Source organism: Narcine bancroftii, chromosome 2 (genome assembly GCF_036971445.1).
Source record: "Narcine bancroftii isolate sNarBan1 chromosome 2, sNarBan1.hap1, whole genome shotgun sequence".
Classification (NCBI taxonomy): domain Eukaryota; kingdom Metazoa; phylum Chordata; class Chondrichthyes; order Torpediniformes; family Narcinidae; genus Narcine; species Narcine bancroftii.
In genome coordinates, this window is record NC_091470.1 from 314,547,170 (window position 1) to 314,569,102 (window position 21,933).

General features: G+C 37.3%; 1 protein-coding gene across 2 annotated transcripts in view; it reads right to left on the reverse strand.

Annotated features, from left to right (window-relative positions):
- yes1 (YES proto-oncogene 1, Src family tyrosine kinase) overlaps window positions 1-21,933 on the reverse strand; it is a 64,993-nt gene that overhangs the window by 9,211 nt on the left and 33,849 nt on the right. The window contains exons 1-8 of one of the 2 annotated variants that reach the window (XM_069921715.1): window positions 17,869-18,107; window positions 17,558-17,585; window positions 17,019-17,118; window positions 14,443-14,541; window positions 4,813-4,916; window positions 3,689-3,838; window positions 3,031-3,186; window positions 424-603 (exon numbers count right to left, since the gene is read on the reverse strand). In XM_069921715.1, the coding sequence (XP_069777816.1) occupies window positions 424-603; window positions 3,031-3,186; window positions 3,689-3,838; window positions 4,813-4,916; window positions 14,443-14,541; window positions 17,019-17,118; window positions 17,558-17,585; window positions 17,869-17,877 (826 nt within the window). In that variant the 5' untranslated portion in view covers window positions 17,878-18,107. Of the gene's footprint in view, window positions 1-423; window positions 604-3,030; window positions 3,187-3,688; window positions 3,839-4,812; window positions 4,917-14,442; window positions 14,542-17,018; window positions 17,119-17,557; window positions 17,586-17,868; window positions 18,108-21,933 lie in introns of those variants that run through there. The other variant, XM_069921714.1, reaches the window with a different exon arrangement.

Here is a 21,933-nt window from a genome sequence, read left to right on the forward strand (position 1 = left end):
TATAAACTCTTCAATCCCATCTAACATTCTTCCTTCATCTAACACAATCAAAACATTATTTAATGTTCTGTACATAGAAAACAATGAATTCTCTAAAAATCCAAATTCAATGCTTTATCATTTGATGCCTGTCATAAAACCATAGTAGGCTACTTTGGTTATTAAATACAGAAATATTTTGTTTCTGTTGTATTTGGATTCTATTCATAAAGAAATATTTTTCTCTAGTTGGTGTCACAGGAAAATTTAATTTCAATATTTTAAATTTAAATTATGCAAAAATCTGCAGAAAATTAAAAGAAAATGCATTCAATAATAATTGAATAATAAAGTGCTTAAAATATCCTCCAAGGGCCACGTGTAATCGTGCATGTAAACTTGCCACAGCAGTTTTACAGTAACATTATTTACATAAAATCTAACCTTTTTCCATGTATTCTGTGACAATGTAGATTGGCTCTTCTGAAACAACAGCATACAATGGCACAAGTTTATCATGACGTAATTTCTTCATAATTTGAGCTTCTTGCAGAAATGCTTCTGGAGACATGGTACCAGGTTTTAATGTTTTAATTGCCACTTTTGTGGTTCCATTCCAAGTTCCTAAAAAAAATATAAGCTTAGAAGCATTTTCATAACTCGGCTATAATAATTCTTTACTTCTTCCAACTTGATACATGTATTATTTGAATGAGCCAATAATTTGGCTTCTTGGTATGAAAATTGACCTGATATTTAAACCTTATCTTTAACTTGTAGCAATAAACTATTTCTGTGTCAAACTTAGCAAAAATGTGTGAAAATCATTTTAAACAAAAAAATTCACATTGTATCTGCAAAAAAATAAGGAAATCTAAATGACTTAACATAAAATATAGAAGAGACACTCTAAAAACAGAAATATTAGTAAGGTATGAATTACCTTCATTATATCAAGCCCTTTAACAACCCGAAACAGTGTACAGTCAATTGTAAAAGGATTAGACTGGAAATGTCATTGAATCTTGAGGAAACCTCTCCCTGATCGATAGATTTTTGAACACCAAAAGAATCAAGAGATATGAGTATAGTGAACCATGTTGATATTAGTGAATAGTGAATCAAGCATGAAACTAATGTGATATGCCTATTTCTCCACTGAGACTGGCAAATTCATTAGAGTGGCACAGTTGGCATAGCGGTAGTGCAACACCTATACAGTCTACCCCCATAGATCACATGGATCGATTTGCTGGTTGGAGGTGATTGCTATCATGGAGGGTCCCATCGACACAACGCAGCACGCAACAAAAATATGAAGTGAGCTTTAAGTTGAAAGTGATAGAAATGGCCAAGAAAACCAACAACTGCACTGCTGCAAGAAAATTTGATGTGCATGAGAAGTTGGTAAAAGATTGAAGGAAGAAAGAAGAGACTTTAAGAAACATACCAAAAAGGCAATGTTCTTTGACAAAAGGAATCACTCGTTGGCCAGAGTTGGAAAATAGATGCAGAATGGGTATATGATTAGAGGCAAGATTGCTATAGTCACCCAAAATAAAATAAAAATATTCGGACTGCACCCAGACCTCAGTGATGATTTTGAGGCTATAGTCGACTGGTACAATCGTTTCATGAACAGATAAAAAATCTGGTATTATGCCAAACAAACAAAATTTGCACAAAAACTACCAAAAGATCTTGATCATAAAGTTGAAAGTTTTCACCAGTTTATTATATGGAACCGGCAGAAACACCAGTTTGAATTGCAAATATTGGAAACATGGACAAAATTCCCATGAATTTCGATTATAGGGAACAGAACAGTGGGAATGGAAAGGTGTTAAAACTATGCAAACCAGAAGTACAACCACGAAAGGACCAGGTTTACCATGGTGTTATCGTGCATGGCCAATGGAACAAAGTTAAGACCCATGGTAATCTTCAAATGCAAAATTAAACCAAAAATGAAATTCCCTGCAGGTAATTTTGTACATTTTCATGAAAAAGGATGGATGGAGGAAAATGGTGTAAAGCTATGATAGACAATGTGTGGAACAGATGACTTGGTGGTTTACGCAAAGAATGGAGTTTGCTGGTCTGGGATATGTTTCGTAGCTATGTAATTGAGAACACTAAAAGTAGATTAGCACTACATAATACTTACATGCAGGTTATCCCGGGTGATTTAACGTCTATATTGCAACCTCTCAATGTCTGCTTGAACAAGCCTTTCAAAGGCTATGTGTGCGAGGAATGGAATATATGGAAGTCAAGTGCAAAAAAGTCATTTACAAAAGACAGGGCAATGCATGGTGCATTTCTTTTCTTTTAATTTTTTTAAATTTTTTAAGTCCGAGGAGCTAATCGCCGAGCGCCCAGCCCAAGGGGCGCAGTGGGGAGGGGAATCCAAGAGCGCTCAGCGAGAGGTGGGGCCTCCCACGACATATGACCCCGTGGTGCATTTCTTGATATGCTGTGTAACTTCGAGCTCAAGGCATGGGACAAAGTTAGAGACTGTGATAAAATCATTTAAAAAGTACAATAGCTTTTGTGCAATTGATGGCACGGAAGACAATTTATTGTGGGACACTGACGATGAAGCTGAAACCGCCTCATCAGAAACAGACTGGGACCCATACGATGACTGTTTAAACAGTAAGAATATGGATGTGCTTGCTGCCATCTTTGCTTCAGACGATGATAGCGAGAGTGGTTTTGAAGGATTCTAATTGTTCTTTTCAATAAAAATCTGTCTCAGTCTGGTTTTTTTTTGGTTTTTCAAGGGTCGACTTGAACGCCAAATTGGTTTTTCAAGGGTCAACTTCTATGCTGGATCAGCACGGATTTGGATTTTGAGCTAATTTAAGGTCTCAAAAGTATATCCGGTGTATAAGTCAACCCCCATTTTTTGAGAGCTTTTTTTTATGTTTCATGATGACTTATACACCAAAATATATGGTAAGTTTGTTGGGATTCTACTTAAATCGTGACCCATATTTATAGATTTTGCTAATTTTACTACACTTTTCTTCCATCCACATAACTTACCCATCCACACTTCACCAAAACAACCTTGTCCAAGTTTAATTTCCAGGCGCAAGGAATCCCGAGGAATTTCCCACGCATCTTTAGCTAGTCCCTGGGTTTGTGGTTTCACAGTAGGGCACACAGTAGTTAATCTATGGCATAAGCCATCTGCATGATCTAAGGAAATAAACAAAATATAATAAGCACGAAAGACATTAAAAACTTGGAATGAAAGACATATACTTAACAATGTTAATCTATCAATCTTTTACAATTCTGAAATTTTGGTTGCTATTAAAATTCTTCACTATGTGGCATCACATGGCTATGAGAAATTAGATTAAAATAGGTTTGCTCTCCATAAGTAACATTAAAATTAAGGCATTTCCCATTTAAACAACCAACATCTTTTCTGATTACAATGAAATAGCTACTGTAACTAAGCCATGCATTTGATATATTTAAAGCCTGTTATTGAATCCATAGAAATAACAATATACGTTTCAGATCTATGGCATATGGATAATTTGCTCCTCAAATACATGCTTACATATTAGAATGAATTAAGCGGTTCTCTAGGTTTTTAACTCTGCGTGCATTTAGATCTTTCATCGCTTTTCAAAAATTTTCAAAGTACATATTCCTGTAATTCCAATTCACTAATTCTTTGAGAAAGTACCTGTGTAGTGTTTCTCCAGCTTCTGTAGTGATTCGAACTGTGCTCTTGTTGTAATATAATAACCACCACTGTCGAGTTTTCTGATTTTGTAGTGTTTGACGTTATCACCTTTTACTTCATCCCAATCTCTTATTGAAAGGGAATACGCACCTGAAAGTAGTTTAAAGGTTCTGAAAATCATATTTCTATAGCCAAAATTCATTCATGGATCTTTGTACTACTTCATGAACCAAACTCATCCATTACCAAAATGACTCATTGATTTCCATTGTTTTTCAACAATTTTCAAAAGAATTTCATTTTCTTTCAGTTTGCAACTCCCATTAGATCCTTGTGTCTTCCATTGTGAAAATCGACAAATTAACATTTCTCCATTTGTTTAATTATAATTTCTTCGCTCTGCTTCAAAGCCACCAAAATTATGTTTGATTTTTCATATTTATAAAAGCTTATACTCATCTTTTATTTTGCTTCCTTATTTACTCCCATTATCCTTCATTTTTCATCAATTTTTCTATTATTCTTTGTTTATTTTTAAACTTCAAAATAATTTTTGTCAACACTGAAAGCTTATTTTACACGTTGCAATATTCTTGACATTTCTAGTTAGGTTTCTATGGCAGTATCATGAAGGAGTATTTCTTCTTCAAAACTATAGTTATTCATTGAAAATTATGAATTTTCTAAATGTTTGCTATAGGTTACCTTGTCAGCTTTTAATCAAAAGTTTCAACTTATCTTGTACAGTACACATACCACATCTCCCTGTTTAGTTTTACATTTGAGACTTATTCCCATTCCTTTAAAAAATTACAAAATTCATTTGATGTTAATATTCACCATTCAGAATCCTTTTCATCGAGATTGCTAATTTTTTTGCACTGTCCATAGATTTTCCCACTGTGACCATTCTACATAACTGGTCTACATTTCTTGAACTTGTCCTCTAACCAACATTTGCCAATTTGTTTATCCCTTATAAAAGATTAAAAGTCCCACAGAATTACAGCATTTCAGCATCTTTATTGACTCATTTTGTTCACTATTTGTTTTGTCAAACCTCTTGCATAATTACAGTGCATTTTGATTATTTAGCTTTATTAAGCACCTAAAATTGTTCTTACCTTTTGTGGTTTCACTCTCTCGAACTAAGAACGTGCCACGTGGATTTCCTGGATGCAACAGCAATCGCTCAGCATCCTTACGACCCATTTTACCAAAATACCATCTACAAACAAATCAGAAACAACAGTGCTCACATTAATCTAACAAACAAGAAATGAATTATACAATTGTTATGACTAATATGAAAAGAAACCTTGCAAAACAGCTTGAATGAATTAATTGGTTGTCAGATAGCAATGGAGATAAAAAAAATCAAGAAGCATCTTTCAGGTAAGTGAAAAGAAATAAGGAATTACAATCGCAAAGAAAAAAGTTAAGTTAAACACATACTGTGACTTTAGAATAGCACAAGTACAATCCTGATCCACATGCAAAAAACATGCAGTTATAATGGCAAACTCTCCAAAACCTTGAGTCCATATGAAATCAACTAAAGGTGTAAAATTGGACACCTGCTGCAGCAAGTAGCGTAACAAGTGTGGTCGTAAACCAGCTTACATTTTCTACCATCATGATCTTGCCTACATACATACCTACATCAATGAGACCATGCATACAATGTGATCATTATAGAAAGCTCAAGCATTAGTCGCATGTCATTTGAACTCTCCTTTCCATATTGACATGTCTTCAGCCTTCTCCACTGTGTTGGTGAGGCCAAAAACAAACCAAAAGAACAAAGCAACATATTCTGCTTGGGTAGTTGAGAACCCACTGGTATAAACAATTTATTTTCTAATTTTAGGTAACAAACACTGTGTGCTTTGCCTACTCCTCATCAAGTCATGCCATGTTCTGTCTGCCTTTGTTCATCGCTACATCTCTCATAAACACCAGACAAGTGGCTCCATCTATCCATCAATTCCCACTTACCATACTACTCCCCTCCCCCCCCAACCCTGGACTTTACCAAATCTGATTTTACCTTTTGTTTACTAATTCCTGTCCCACTCCTTTCTTGTACTTCTATAGACAGGCCAATTAATCTGCTGTCCCTAGTCGTGATGTATGGACTTGACCAAAAATCTTGTTCCACCCTAATGTTCTTCCAGTGGTTTATTTTTGCCTATCACCAAATCTGTTCTTTTATGATAAACAATAACCCATTAACAATTGTCCCATTGGTGCTATTACTTCTCCGTGAATCATGTTACAACGTAAATTCTCCAGATAAGCTTTTCCTGTATCTTTAACCCAAATTAAGAATGAACTCTTTATGCGCATGTGTACACATATTCGTTCATTTGGGAAGCAACATCAATACTGCTTGAATCTAGAAACAAGATCAATAACAAAGAGCAAAAGTGGTGAAAACTAATTCTACTTTGCTCTGGTGTCAGATTGGACACTATCTTCATTTGCACTTCAGTTTGGAGTCAGTGCAAAGCTGAAACAATTACCTACCAATGCTAAAGTTTTAGTGTAACCCTTAAAACTGGTAAATGACAGATGGTAGAAGATCACATAACCCTTGGAATATGCATTGGTAAAAATGGTGCAAAAAAAAGGGAATGCTAACAATATATGGCAGCTTGGAAAATTCATCCTTAAAAAAATTATTTAACAAACAGCAGGTTGCACAAAATTCTTGCCTTATGTTTACTTAAAACTATTATCAGAGATGTCATAATAGAGAAGGTTTTGATAAATTAGTGCTATGGTATTTAGCTGATCAGGCCATGAGCAATTATGCTGCAGAAGAAACAATTATTCTGAATAACATCTAGATGAAAGAAAACAATTGACAAAATTTGTGGGGCATTTTGAATGTTTTTTTTAAACTAGGTGTAATAAAACTTTCAAATTGATTGGTTATTTTTCATTCTTTCTTTTTTTCTTTGGCTTGGCTTCGTGGACGAAGATTTATGGAGGGGTATGTCCACGTCTGCTGCAGGCTTGTTGGTGACTGACAAGTCCGATGCGGGACAGGCAGGCACGGTTGCAGCGGTTGCAAGGGAAAATTGGTTGGTTGGGGTTGGGTGTTGGGTTTTTCCTCCTTTGTCTTTTGTCAGTGAGGTGGGCTCTGCGGTCTTCTTCAAAGGAGGTTGCTGCCCACCGAACTGTGAGGCGCCAAGATGCACGGTTGGAGGCGATATCAGCCCACTGGCGGTGGTCAATGTGGCAGGCACCAAGAGATTTCTTTAAGCAGTCCTTGTACCTCTTTGGTGCACCTCTGTCTCGGTGGCCAGTGGAGAGCTCGCCATAGAACACGATCTTGGGAAGGCGATGGTCTTCCATTCTGGAGACGTGACCCACCCAGTGCAGTTGGGTCTTCAGCAGCGTAGATTCGATGCTTGCGGACTCTGCCACCTCGAGTACTTCGATGTTGGTGATGAAGTAATTCCAATGAATGTTGAGGATGGAGCGGAGACAGCGCTGATGGAAGCGTTCTAGGAGCCATAGGTGATGCCGGTAGAGGACCCATGATTCGGAGCCGAACAGGAGCGTGGGTATGACAACGGCTCTGTACACGCTGATCTTTGTGTGTTTCTTCAGGTGGTTATTTTTCCAGACTCTTTTGTGTAGTCTTCCAAAGGTGCTATTTGCCTTGGCGAGTCTATTGTCTATCTCGTTGACAATCCTTGCATCAGATGAAATGGTGCAGCTGAGGTAGGTAAACTGGTTGACCGCTTTGAGTTCTGTGTGCCCGATGGAGATGTGGGGGGGCTGGTAGTCATGGTGGGGAGCTGGCTTTTTTTTTTTAAATTAAATTTTTTATTTTTCACACCATAAATCACAATAGCCATGATATACACTTTTTCTTTTCCACACATTTACAGTGAATTTTTCTCCCCCCCCCTCCCTCCTCCCAAGCCACCCCCCCACCCCCCCCCTCTCATCCATCTCTCATCCATTTTAGGTATACAATCTAGGTTGCATTAATTCAGTCAGACAATGTTGTCATTCAACAAAAATACACCAGAAATTCTACTGAGTCCATTCTTTTCTTTTCTTCTCCTTCCATCAACTTAGGTAATGTTTGTTCCCGGTAGGTTTTCGCTATTGTATTTAATGTAAGGCTCCCATACTTGTTCGAATATTTCAATATTATTTCTTAAACTATATGTTATTTTTTCTAATGGAATACATTTATTCATTTCTATATACCATTGTTGTATTTTCAAATTATCTTCCAATTTCCAGGTTGACATAATACATTTTTTTGCTACGGCTAGGGCTATCTTGACAAATCTTTTTTGTGCATCTTCCAAGTCAATTCCAAATTCTTTATTTTTTATGTTACTTAGGAGAAAGATCTCTGGATTCTTTGGTATATTGTTTTCTGTTATTTTATTTAATATCTGATTGAGATCATCCCAAAATTTTTCTACTCTCTCACATGTCCAGATTGCATGAATTGTTGTTCCCCTTTCTTTTTTACATCGAAAACATCTATCAGATACTGTTGGGTCCCATTTATTTAACTTTTGCGGTGTAATGTATAGTCTGTGTAACCAATTATATTGTATCATACGCAGCCTCGTATTTATTGTATTTCTCATCGTTCCAGAACATAATTTCTCCCATGTTTCCTTCTTTATCTTTATATTTAAATCTTGTTCCCATTTTTGTTTAGTTTTACCATTTGTTTCCTCATTCTCCTTTTCTTGCAGTTTGATATACATATTTGTTATAAATCTTTTGATTAACATTGTATCTGTAATCACATATTCAAGGTTACTTCCCTCTGGTAAACTCAAATTGCTTCCTAATTTATCTTTCAAGTAGGATCTCAGTTGGTAATATGCCAGTGCTGTATCTCCAGTTATATTGTACTTATCTCTCATTTGTTCAAAGGATAAGAATCTACTTCCTGAAAAACAATTTTCTATTCTTTTAATCCCTTTTTTTTCCCATTTTCTAAAGGAAAGGTTGTCTATTGTAAAAGGGAGTAGCTTATTTTGCGTCAATATTAGTTTTGGTATTTGATAATTTATTTTATTTCTTTCTACATGAATCTTCTTCCATATATTGAGGAGATGGTGTAATACTGGAGAAGTTCTATGTTGTACCAATTTTTCGTCCCATTTATATAATATGTGTTCAGGTATCTTTTCCCCTATTTTATCTAATTCTAGTCTCGTCCAGTCTGGTTTTTCCCTTGTTTGATAAAAATCTGATAGGTACCTTAATTGTGCGGCTCTATAATAATTTTTGAAGTTTGGCAATTGTAAGCCTCCTTGTTTATACCATTCTGTTAATTTATCTAGTGCTATCCTCGGTTTCCCCCCTCTCCATAAAAATCTCCTTATTATTTTCTTTAACTCTTTGAAGAATTTTTCTGTCAGTTGTATTGGCAATGCCTGAAATAAGTATAGTATCCTTGGAAAAATGTTCATTTTAATACAGTTTATCCTTCCTATCAGTGTTAGTGGTAGCTCTTTCCAATGCTCTAAATCGTCCTGTAATTTTTTCATTAGTGGATTGTAATTGAGTTTATATAATTGGCCTAGATTTTTGTTTATTTGCACACCTAGGTATCTTATTGCCTGCGTTTGCCATCTGAATGGGGATTCCTCCTTAAATTTTGAGAAATCCGCGTTATTCATAGGCATTGCTTCACTTTTATTTACGTTTATCTTGTATCCCGACACTTCTCCATATTCCTTCAATTTCTTATATAGTTCTTTTATTGATAGTTCTGGTTCTGTTAAGTACACTATCACATCATCCGCAAATAGACTGATTTTATATTCCCTGTCTTTTATTTTTATTCCTTTTATATTATTATCTATTCTTATCGATTCTGCTAGTGGTTCTATAGCTAGCGCAAACAATAATGGTGATAGTGGGCATCCCTGCCGCGTTGACCTGCTTAAGTTAAATTGCTTTGATACATGTCCATTTACTGTCACTTTTGCTAACGGTCCCTCATATAATGCTTTAATCCAATTAATATACTTCTCCGGTAAACTGAATTTTTGCAATACTTTGAACAAGTAATTCCATTCTACTCTGTCGAAGGCCTTCTCTGCGTCTAAAGCAACTGCTACTGCCGGTGTTTTATTTCCTTCTACTGCATGAATTAAGTTAATAAATTTACAAATATTGTCTGTTGTGCGTCTTTTTTTGATAAATCCAGTTTGGTCTAAATTTACCATTTTCGGTACCTGTTCTGCTAATCTGTTTGCTAATAGTTTAGCTATTATCTTATAATCTGTGTTTAGCAGAGATATTGGTCTATATGACGCTGGTGAGAGTGGATCTTTCCCTTGTTTTAGTATCACTGTAATTATTGCTGTTTTACATGAATCTGGTAAGTTTTGTGTCTCATCGATCTGGTTGATTACATCCAGGAGGGGTGGTATTATTAGATCTTTAAATGTTTTGTAGAATTCTATTGGGAGTCCATCCTCTCCTGGTGTCTTATTATTTGGTAAATTTTTTATTATCTCTTGTATTTCTACTGTTCCAAATGGTTCTGTTAATTTATTTTGTTCCTCTATTTGTAGTTTTGGTAGTTCAATTTTAGTCAAAAATTCATCTATTTTCCCTTCTTTCCCTTCGTTTTCAGTTCGGTATAATTGTTCATAGAATTCTCTGAAGTTTTCCTTAATTTCTTTTGGATTATATGTAATTTGTTTGTCTTTTTTCCTTGTTGCCAATACCATTTTCTTAGTTTGCTCTGTCTTAAGCTGCCATGCTAAGATTTTGTGTGTTTTTTCACCTAGTTCATAATATTTCTGTTTTGTCTTCATTATATTCTTCTCCACCTTATATGTTTGTAATGTTTCATATTTTATTTTTTTATCCGCCAATTCTCTTCTTTTGGTTGTATCTTCCTTTTTTGCTAATTTTTTTTCTATGTTTATTATTTCCCTTTCCAACTGCTCTGTTTCCTGATTATAGTCCTTCTTCATCTTGGTTGCATAACTTATTATTTGTCCTCTAATGAATGCTTTCATTGCGTCCCATAGTATAAACTTATCTTCCACTGATTCCGTATTTACTTCAAAGTACATTTTTAATTGTTTTTCAATAAATTCTCTAAAATCCTGTCTTTTAAGTAGCATGGGGTTTAATCTCCATCTATACATTCTTGGAGGGATGTCCTCTAGCTCTATTGCCAATAACAGGGGTGAGTGGTCCGATAATAGTCTAGCTTTATATTCCGTTTTCCTAACTCTCCCTTGAATGTGGGCTGATAACAGGAATAGGTCTATCCTTGAGTATGTTTTATGTCTAGTCGAGTAGTATGAGTATTCCTTTTCTTTTGGGTTTTGTTTCCTCCATATGTCCACAAGTTTCATTTCTTGCATTGATTTAATTATAAATTTGGTTACTTTGTTCTTCCTGTTAATTTTTTTCCCCGTTTTATCCATATTTGGATCCAAATTCAGATTGAAATCCCCTCCTATTAGTATGTTCCCTTGTGTATTAGCTACCTTCAAAAAGATATCTTGCATAAACTTTTGATCTTCTTCGTTAGGTGAATATATATTAAGTAGATTCCAAAGCTCCGAATATATCTGACATTTTATCATAACATATCTCCCTGCTGGATCTATTATTTCCTCTTCTATTTTAAATGGCACATTTTTGCTAATTAATATAGCCACTCCTCTTGCTTTTGAATTATACGATGCTGCTGTTACATGTCCTACCCAATCTCTCTTTAATTTCTTGTGCTCCAATTCAGTTAAGTGTGTTTCTTGGACAAATGCTATATCTATTTTTTCCTTTTTCAGTAAATTTAGTAGTTTCTTCCTTTTAATTTGGTTATGTATTCCATTAATATTTAGAGTCATATACTTCAGCGTAGCCATTTTATATTTTGTTTATCTTCTCTTTCCGTTTTTCCATCATTACCTTTCCTCCTTTTCCATTTCTGTTTTCTTATTTTCAACTCTTTACCAGACAACATTCTTACAACATCCAACATTTTCCTTATTCTCCTATTTCTATCTTCTTTATCCCCAATCTCCCCTTCCCCTCCTGAGTTGTCCTTTATCCCTTGTCGGACAACCACATCTCCCTTCTCCATTTGGATTTGCGAATCCACTCGCAAGCGTCAACTGATTTTGCAGTGACCGCTCTTTTCCCCCACCCAGCCCCCCCCAGAAAAGATTTCACTTTTTATATGTCACAAAGGTCACTCTTTTAATTCCCTCCTTATTCTCTCTATTCCCTTACCTTCCCTTATTAATTCTTATCTATACTATCTATGTTTTCCTCTAATTACAGATACTTTCACGTATGCCCATTGTCTCTATTCACTCTTATACCTCTTTACCCGCATACATATCAATTGTGGTCATTTTTACCCTCATTACCCGTCTTCATCCCTCAGTCTATTTTTGTCTTTACCCACATACATATCAATCGTGATCATTTTTGCTCTCATTACCCGTCTTCATCCCTCAGTCTATTTTTGTAATTGTTCTGCAAATTTTCGTGCTTCTTCTGGATCCGAGAACAGTCTGTTTTGTTGTCCTGGAATAAATATTTTCAATACCGCAGGATGCTTCAGTGTAAATTTATATCCTTTCTTCCATAAAATCGCTTTTGCTGTATTGAACTCTTTTCTCTTCTTTAGGAGTTCAAAGCTTATATCTGGATAAATGAAGATTTTTTGCCCTTTATACTCCAGTGGTTTGTTGCCCTCTCTTACTTTTTCCATTGTTTTCTCCAGTACCTTTTCTCTTGTAGTATATCTTAGGAATTTTACTACAATAGATCTTGGTTTTTGTTGTGGTTGTGGTTTAGGGGCCAATGCTCTATGTGCCCTTTCTATTTCCATTTCTTGCTGTAGTTCTGGACATCCTAGGGCCTTAGGGATCCATTCTTTTATAAACTCCCTCATATTCTTGCCTTCTTCATCTTCCTTAAGGCCCACTATCTTTATGTTATTTCTTCTGTTATAATTTTCCATTATATCTATTTTTTGGGCTAGTAATTCTTGTGTCTCTTTAGTTTTTTTATTAGATTCCTCCAATTTCTTTTTTAAGTCTTCTACCTTCATTTCTGCTGCTATTGCCCGTTCTTCCATCTTGTCCATTTTTTTCCCCATTTCTGTTAAGGTCATATCCATTTTATTTATTTTCTTTTCTGTGTTGTTTATTCTTTTTCTTAAATCATTGAATTCCTGTGTTTGCCATTCTTTAAATGACTCCATGTATCCTCTAACAAGAGCAAGTATATCCTTTACCTTGCCTTTCCCTTTATCTATTTCACTGTATTCTTCCTCTTCTTCTTCCTCTGGGTTGGCCATCTGTTGTTTCTTTGATGCCCTTTCCTCTTCTTCTTTCTTGTTTCCATTGTCTTCTGTGGTCTCTTCTTGCTGCAGGTGTTCTGCAGCTGTCGTTGCCGGCTGTGGAGATCGACTCCCCAGCTGGTCCCCCCTCCCGTCGGTGTGTTTTTTTGCATGCGCATCGCGCATGCGCGAGGAGTCGCGCATGCGCGGTTGCGGACTTTTACTCGGCTCTGTGAGCCATTGTTGTAGTTCTTTTTCTACCGACCTGAGGTAGTGGGGTCCTCTCTCCACAGCGGGCCTCTTCGGACAGGTAAGGCCTTCACCTTTTTCCTCCGTTGTCTTCTCTTCCTCTCTTCTTTCCGTTGATTTTGATTTTTCTCCTTTTGTCTCCATCTTCTTTCCACCTTTATACTCACTTTTCTTTAACTTGTATTTCTGTGCCTTTGTGTTTTTCTTTGTTTTTCCCGACTTTTCTGGAGAGGGCTGGAGTTCACCGTCCGGCCACTACTCCATCACGTGACTCCCTCGGTGGGGAGCTGGCTGATGGAGGACCTCAGTTTTCTTCAGGCTCACTTCCAGGCCAAACATTTTGGCAGTTTCCGCAAAACAGGACGTCATGCGCTGGAGAGCTGGCTCTGAATGGGCAACTAAAGCGGCATCATCTGCAAAGAGTAATTCACAGACAAGTTGCTCTTGTGTCTTGGTGTGAGCTTGCAGGCGCCTCAGATTGAAGAGACTGCCATCGTGCGGTACCGGATGTAAATAGCGTTCAATCAATATCACTAAATTATACAAGAGATGCAAAGAAAAACCTTTGGATTATTGACTTGGAATTTACTGCAGTTAAATTTTTAAATTTAAAATTTAAATTTAGGCATACAGCATGACAACAGGCCATTTCGGCCCATGAGCCCTTGCCGCCTAATTTGCACCCCATTAACCTTCCGGTATATTTTTGAACGGTGGGAGTAAACCGAATCCCCCAGGGAAAACCCACGAAGACATGGGGAAAACATACAAACTCCCATCAGACAGTGCGGGATTCGAACCCTATTCCTGATCGCTGCCGTTGTAAAGACGTTGCGCAAATCACTTTGCCAACCGTGCCGCCTGTTTATCTTCAGGAATCTTAACAAATCGCAAGTTAACTTTGGTTATCATCTTGGTTTGCAGCAAATGGGGTGTTAGAAGACCCTGAGCAAGGCAGGCCAAAAAAAACTATCAAATAATACTACTTGTTACATTTGGTAACATGCATTACATCAGAAAGAATTTATCTTGTGGGGTGAAATCTGGAGGTATATGACAATTTTATTCCAAACACAGTATGGAGAAAAAATTTAAAAAGAAACTCAGGGCTAATAGTCAGCATTCAAAGGGAACATTTCAGATATCTGGATCAACTTCCTGAAAGAACTGAAACAAAAGGACTTACTCTTCAGCTTGGATAGAGTCAGCAGGAGCTACATAATTGCTAGGAATGTAACCTTTTTTTCCTGTAGTGATAGATCGGGCTTCCCACCAGTCACCTTCCCTGAGGAACACAAAAGCAATAGGTATTCCAAATTATCAAGCGGGCTTACAGTTGCACATGCAAAAAAAAACTAAATGAAATATTAAAATTAGTTTGTTATCATGTTATAAAAATGTTGACAAGGAAGGAACATGGATTTGCACTTTTTATTCGAACCACTAACCTCAATGTCTCTACCCAATAAGTGACTTCATGATGTGCTATCTTTAGAAATATAGCACCAGTTTGTACTCGGTGCTTTTTGTGGGTGTTCATTGATGGGTAAATGCTGACAATGTTTGTTTCTGAAAATAATTCGGAGTCATTAAACAAAGACCCAGGCCATAGGCCACATTATCCCCATATTCCCCTCCAGAGGTCCAGAACCCAAATACAGAACTTTCATTAAATCATCATCACTCCCCCTGCTGATCATGGCCTCATTCTTCTGCAGACATGAAATCCTATTTGCCCGTGCTTAGCCACATGTATTAGAAAACCTCCATCCTAAATTACTGACCTTATCAGCCAATATATGGCTGATGTGTATCAGTCCAACCTTAAGCAATACAAAAAATACTGACAGCATCCATGGAAGGCAAGACAGTCAATTATTCAGGCCAAAATCCTTCATCAGGACTGGGAAGAGGCCAAAAGCCAAAACTAAAGGGTGGAGGGAGGGGGAAGAAGAAGAGCTGGCAGAATTACTCAGGGCTGTGCAGCAAGCCTGGTCATAAGGCCGGAGACCAGTAGGGATCATTCGTGTGAAAGCAGTGAGCTAGGCTGTCACTGAACTCCTAATGAACAGAGGAAGAACTCTTCTTCAGGGTTGGCATTTCTCAAAAAGTCTGCAGTGGAGGCAAACGGACTGCAAATGCTAGAAAAATGGAGCAATACACAAAATGCTGGAGGAACTAAAGCAAGTCAGGCATTCTTGGAAGGCAATAGATAGCCAAGGCTTAACCTTGGCCTTGATCATGTGCATTACACTTTCCCTTTAAAAAAGGGCAACACAGTTTTGGCACTCATGTCTTGAGCCACAGGGATAATTCATATACACTGCTGGAGGCATACTATTGTGACGGTCTCTAGCATGCCATTGGAAAGATCAATTGGGAGTGTGGGAATTTTTAACCAACTGTGTTCAGAATGATGAATGCGTAGTCCAAATTGCTAACATTCAATTCAAATTTCTTGAATAGCTCTTTACATTTATTAAAAACAGCTAAATATTGATCTAAATCTGCATAATGCAAACTCCAAACTAGTACAATTTTGGAAAACTGGAAGCAATTATGCTGCTGCAATGGCTACAAATTTTCTGGATAAAATATTCAAGAACGTACATGGAGTTAAAATGGCAATCAGAATAATCTGAGTCTCAAACATTAATTCCAAGGTTGAAAATGTCATTTTGACCAATTCTCCACTTGTTTACCAGAATCTGCATCCAAAGATAACTACCACTATTAATTATAACTACCACTATTAAGCTGCATAACAACTAGGACACAAGGCCACAACTGGAAACATTTGAAACATTTTCACATGGTTTACTGTCTTTCATTCGATCAATCTCACCAGTTTCTAAAAACCATACAATGGAAACCAAAGGAGAGCTCACAAGCTCGTGTACTGTCTCAGAAAAATAATTGTGGTTCGACTGACCTAAGCTTGCTCCAAAAAAAAAAATTTCAAACCTCAGCACAGCCTACAGTAAAACCTCATTAGAACGCAGTAATTGGGGTCCAAGATTTCATTCCGCGTTACAGCCGAGTCGCGGAACAGCTGCATATATGTCAGAGAGTCCACGGATAATCAAACCCAAATATTACCAGTTTTCAAAGGATCCGCTATCTATAACTATCAATTTCAATGAAAGAAAGCAAGCACATTCTGAATTTTAATCAACTTATTTTACAGAAAAATGGAGATTTTCCCCAATATTTTCCTTCAAAATGACCACTGTAAAGGAACCGTCATTACAGATCAAAGCAATATATAACGTGGACGCTGATTGGCCCGGGGACGTCTCAACTAGGTAATTTCTGTTTTTAATCGACCAATCAAAAGCTCCATAGTTGACTTCTGATGAGATTTTGAGTGTTTGATGATGTGACTTCCAGCACCAGGGCTTTATATAATGTTTCTTGATCTGTACTTGCAGTTAAATTTTCACAAGTTGAGCCAAACAAAAGAACATAAATAATGCGGCACTATTTGATCAAGCGCAGTGTTAAATAGGTGAGAAGTAAATCAACCTGTGATAATGGAGATAATTTATTCAGATTAACACTTTCAAAATTTTCAAAGTTTGGGGTCCACAGACACCCGCGCTATAAGTGATTCCGCGGATTAATGAATTGTGTTCTAACGAGGTTTCATGTATTTCTATGCTGTAGTGTTCTATGGTTCTAAACTTTTGAACAAAAAAAATGATGCAAAACCATGGAAAACACTTAAAATATCATTATTTTTGAAGAGTCCATAATACTCACGTATTGTTTATGATCTGGAATCTTTCACCTTTTTTGAAAGACAGATCTTCTGTTGTCCTTGCCTCATAATCATACAAGGCCACAAAAATAGTTACACCACCTTCAATAAAGCAAATATACTAGATTTACTACCTTTTCTAAGTTTCCAATTTTTAAAATTTTTAACTATTAAAACCAAACCTCAACTCTGAAAATTATTTCACATTCATGTTGGAGAGCAATTAACACTTATACTGATAAACAAGTATGCTATTAAATTTGGGAAAAAATCTACATGAAAAGAATCTTCACAGAACCATGGTAAAATTACTAAGAAAGAGGCCATTCATCCTAATATACCTATCTATGGTAGTTAAAAAAAACTTTCCAGTCCAATCCCACCTCTCAGCACTTGAATCACAGTCCTGCATGCTACAAAAATATATGCAAGTCTTTCAAAACATTTGAAATGCGATTAAAGTTTCATCCATGATTAGAGTTACTTTTAAATGTTTATATTGACATTTAATTTGAAGAGTTAAGCCAAATGAAGAACTTACTGATAAAAGTGTGAGGTAATTTCAAAAACTGTGATATGAAGCATTACAAGGTCAAACCAGCAATCACAAAGAAGACATATCACACAGGGGTAAAGATAAATAATTACTTTATTAACAAAAAAATTCACCTTCAAACTTTAATTCAAAAACCCCCCCTTTTATAACAATGCCCACTGGTTACGATGCAAATTTCTATAACAGTGTAAAACTAATAAATTCCCCAGCCTAAATATAACATATGTAATTAAAGTCTGTTATATTTCCAACCAGCTTACAGAAAAACTTAGACACAAAACAAAAACAAAACACACAAGATTCATAAAACTTCGATCTCAACTGAAGCAAAGCTCATAAACAAAATTCAGTTTGTTTGGTAAACCGAAGCCAAAAGATCTATGAGAGAGAGAGAGGGGGAGAAGAGAGAGAGAGAGAGAGAGAGAGAGAGAGAGAGAGAGAGAGAGAGAGAGAGAGAGAAAGAGAGAGAGAGAGAGAATGAATTCAAAGTTGTCTTCTTGTGTTGCCTGCAGAGAGAGGAACAATGGCATCGTCCACATCCTTCTGGCTGCCTTCGGAACGTTCATCCCTTTTTGAAATCCAAACATTCTAAACTGTCTTCCAGACAATGACTCATGTTTTGGGCCTTCTTACACTCCACAGCACCTGGTTTATCGTCCAAGTCCAGAAATTTTAAGATAATTTTCTGCACATGCCCAGTCCGTCTCCCACTCTCTCAGCAGTCCACCTTCACCTTGGCTCTTAAAGGCAAACTGTCATTTTCTTAAATATAAAACCATACAACACATAGGTCACAACACAACACATAACTCTGTAACAGAAGTAACTAACCCAGAGTTTTTAAGAGGTTTAAGACTGTACTCCAATGAGAAACATTTAGGTAGTTCTCACTTTCGGAGAGAACTATATGCAGTAGAAGACTGTACAATCATCTGCTTTAATAGTAGCGAAAGTAAAATATTTGAACAATAACCAGCTGCTCATATGCAGAGGTCATGTTGGGATTAAGGACAATAGACACAAGGTGGAGAACAAGAGACTGCAAATGCTGGATTTGGGAGGAACTTAGTGGGTCAAACAGCAATGTGAAAAAAAAATGTCAATGTTACAGACCTGAACTCTTCATCAGGGTCAATTTAAGTCACAGGTGGCTAAACATGCTTAACACAAGAATCACATACAATAAACTTCAGATGTTTGAGAGCCAAAAGATATGAACAAATATTACAGACATTTTTACTCTTACATGTATATTTTGTTACAAAGATGTAATAATATTTATTCATGCATGTAGTTTTGTATTAGTTTCACTAATCAAAAAAGTACACAAATAATTTCAAAAACCTGACTGATTTTTCTGTGAAAATTTCGATGACTCCAGTTTCTGTTTCTGATGTGTTCTCTTTGAGAAAGCAACTGCCACTGATCTCTGCAGATACCTGCACCATTGCAGCATTCACTGCCCAGCGCACGATGCGGGAAGCAACCCAACACAAAGCTGCCTCCTGGAGCAGGGCGAGGCCAGGGGACCCACACCTCTGCTCCTCCCTATCTCACCCTCCACTCCCCTTTTCTCAGCCAGTGGTGGGATGAGGGGGGTGCGGCTGAAGAGAGCGGAGGTTGGGGTATGGAGTGGTCTAACATCTGCGCTGCCTTGTGGTGATTCTCCATCCAGTGGAGCCAGGGCTTGCCTGTGGCCACTGACAGGACTTTCACTGCTGCTGCCTGCCTGCTTCAGCTGTGTCCTGGCTTGGCACCTGGATGAGGTCCTAATTGGGAATTCCCTCTAGCCTCTCTTCCGGTCTCCGTCATCTTGCTTTCCTCTCTTCCCCGCCAGTGTGCCTGGATAGACACCCCTGGGCAGGCGTTGCTTCATCAGAACTCTCCTGGTCCATTCCCGGCTTCTCAGGCTCTGCAGCTGCTCCCTGCAGAGAACCTTCAGCTTTACCCAACCCTCAACGCATTGGCAGTGCTATGCCATGGTGTAGCACGGCCTGTGAGGAGAACACGACTTCGCCTTGCGCGGCTTGCTCCGCTCCTCTGCGGGGGCTGTTCCTTTAGTGTCCACTCACTCTTCCCTCTCCTTGTCATGAAGCCCAGACTTGTAACTGTCCCTGGAACCCCACGTCTGGGTGTACAGATTTGGTGACCTGGGGAGCCCTGGTATCTCCTTTCAGCCAACCTATTTCTGCGAGCCACACATTACACATGAAAGAGCTGCATGTGGCTCATAAGCTCCAGTTTGGCCACCCCTGATTTATGTGCTGTGCCAGAAGATTGTGGATGGAACATTTAAAATTCAATCTGAACAAGTCACTAGTGAATATGGTCTGAAGAACTTCTTGCTTTGTGCCTTAGATCAAGGTAAATGAGTAAAAGCATACTTTGTTCATTAACTGATTTTTAAAAATTTTTGCTTTTCTTCCCTTTATTGAAAACAAGAGTACAGTGTCAAATTTTATGGAGAGTGAAGACTTTTATCAAAAACCTGGCATACACTTTCAACAGGTATGTTGAATAGTTATAAGAAGGAGTAACCATGGTGTCTCCAAATGTACCATAGATTTACTGGCTCATCATGTTTTGAAATTATCATTTTGTTTCCCCCTCACTGGATTTGGGAATTCGGCACATTTAACATACATGTTCAATTAAGTTAATTTACAACAGCTAACGAAAACAATTTAAGAAACAGAATCACAAACTTTTATTAGTGTTTACAATGACTGGACAATTAATTAAGCAATTATTTTTTTTCTGACTGCTTAACAAAAACACATGCTTCACTAGGTATAGTTCCATTCCTGTAGACCCTGGATGACTGCTAAAAATATAGTGGTCATCTGGGGGTTACAGGAATTGAACTGTGAAAGTAGTCTGTTTAGTTAACAAGAAAATCTATTGGTGAACATTTAAATAGAAAAGGAATTGGAGTCCAACCATTCCACTACCCAAGGATATAGGAGGTGGAAAAAAAGGCAAAAAGTGGACAATGAGTCTTAAAGTGGGAGAATGCAAATCGTACCTTTGACCAGAGTTGCAAGTTGAAATTAAAAAAAGTTCAGTTTTGGCCATTAGCAGTTGCATAAAAATGTAAAAAAAACCTCTGCATGGTTTACTCTAACTTTCCTGCATGTAATCAGAGGTGAAATAAAATGGAATGCGTCTTCATTAGGTTGCACATCTCTAACAAATGCAATAAAGCAATGATTTAAATCAAGTCTTTACCCAGTTATATAGTTTTTCCAATTCTGTAGAATGAACATTTGAAACAGAACACACAGTAAAATAACATTTTGCAAGTTCAATCACATTATTTCAAAATTAACAATCATTAAAAATGGTCCTAAAAATATATTTTCTCCAAGAGAAGCTAATTAGCAGAGACCAAAACAGAATAAAATTTCTACTTCAATTTGTGATACTGCTGTTCACTGTTTTAAACTAAGCTTTTTAAGTTATGTGAAGATGATTTACCTGATTCACCAGTGGGACCAATGTCTATGCCTTCTTTACCACCAATCTATTTGAGTGGCCACTTTCAGGGAGATAGAGAGTGGAGTCTCAGATTCCTCTATATACCAATGGTGTTTAAAGTCTTGCCAAGAACTGCACACTTCCCCTTTCATTTGACTCCCTAAAGTGCAGCACCTTACACCTGAACAGATTGAATTCTGTTATTTCTCTGTCCACATCTGTAAGCACAGTGATTGATTGATAGTCCTCTACACTGTCTACAACTCCACCAATCTTGGTGCCACCTGCAAACTTGCTTATAATTAAGAACCGATCTTTTCTGGATCAGCTTAACATAGAAACATAGAAGATAGGAGCAGGAGTAGGTCATTCGACCCTTCGAGCCTGCTCCGCCATTCAACGAGATCATGGCTGATCTTAAAGTTCAGTACCTCGTCCCCGCCTTCTCTCCTTAACCTTTAATATCCTTATACTGAAGAAATATATCTAATTCCCTCTTAAATATATTTAATGAACCTGCCTCTACTGCCCTCTGTGGCAATGAATTCCACAGATTCACCACCCTCTGGGTCAAAAAATTCCTCCTCATCTCGGTCCTAAATGGTTTGCCTATTATCCTCAAGCCATGGCCCCGGGTTCTGGTTTTTCCCATCATTGGAAACATCCCATCTGCATCCATTCTGTCCAGACCTGCCAGAATTTTATAGGTCTCTATGAGATCCCCTCTCAATCTTCTAAACTCCAGCAAGTACAATCCCAATTTGCGCAATCTTTCCTCATAAGTCATTCCTGCCATTCCAGGTATCAGCCTGGTGAATCGACTCTGCACTCCCTCCATTGCAAGAACATCCTTCCTTAGATAAGGTGACCAAAACTGCACACAT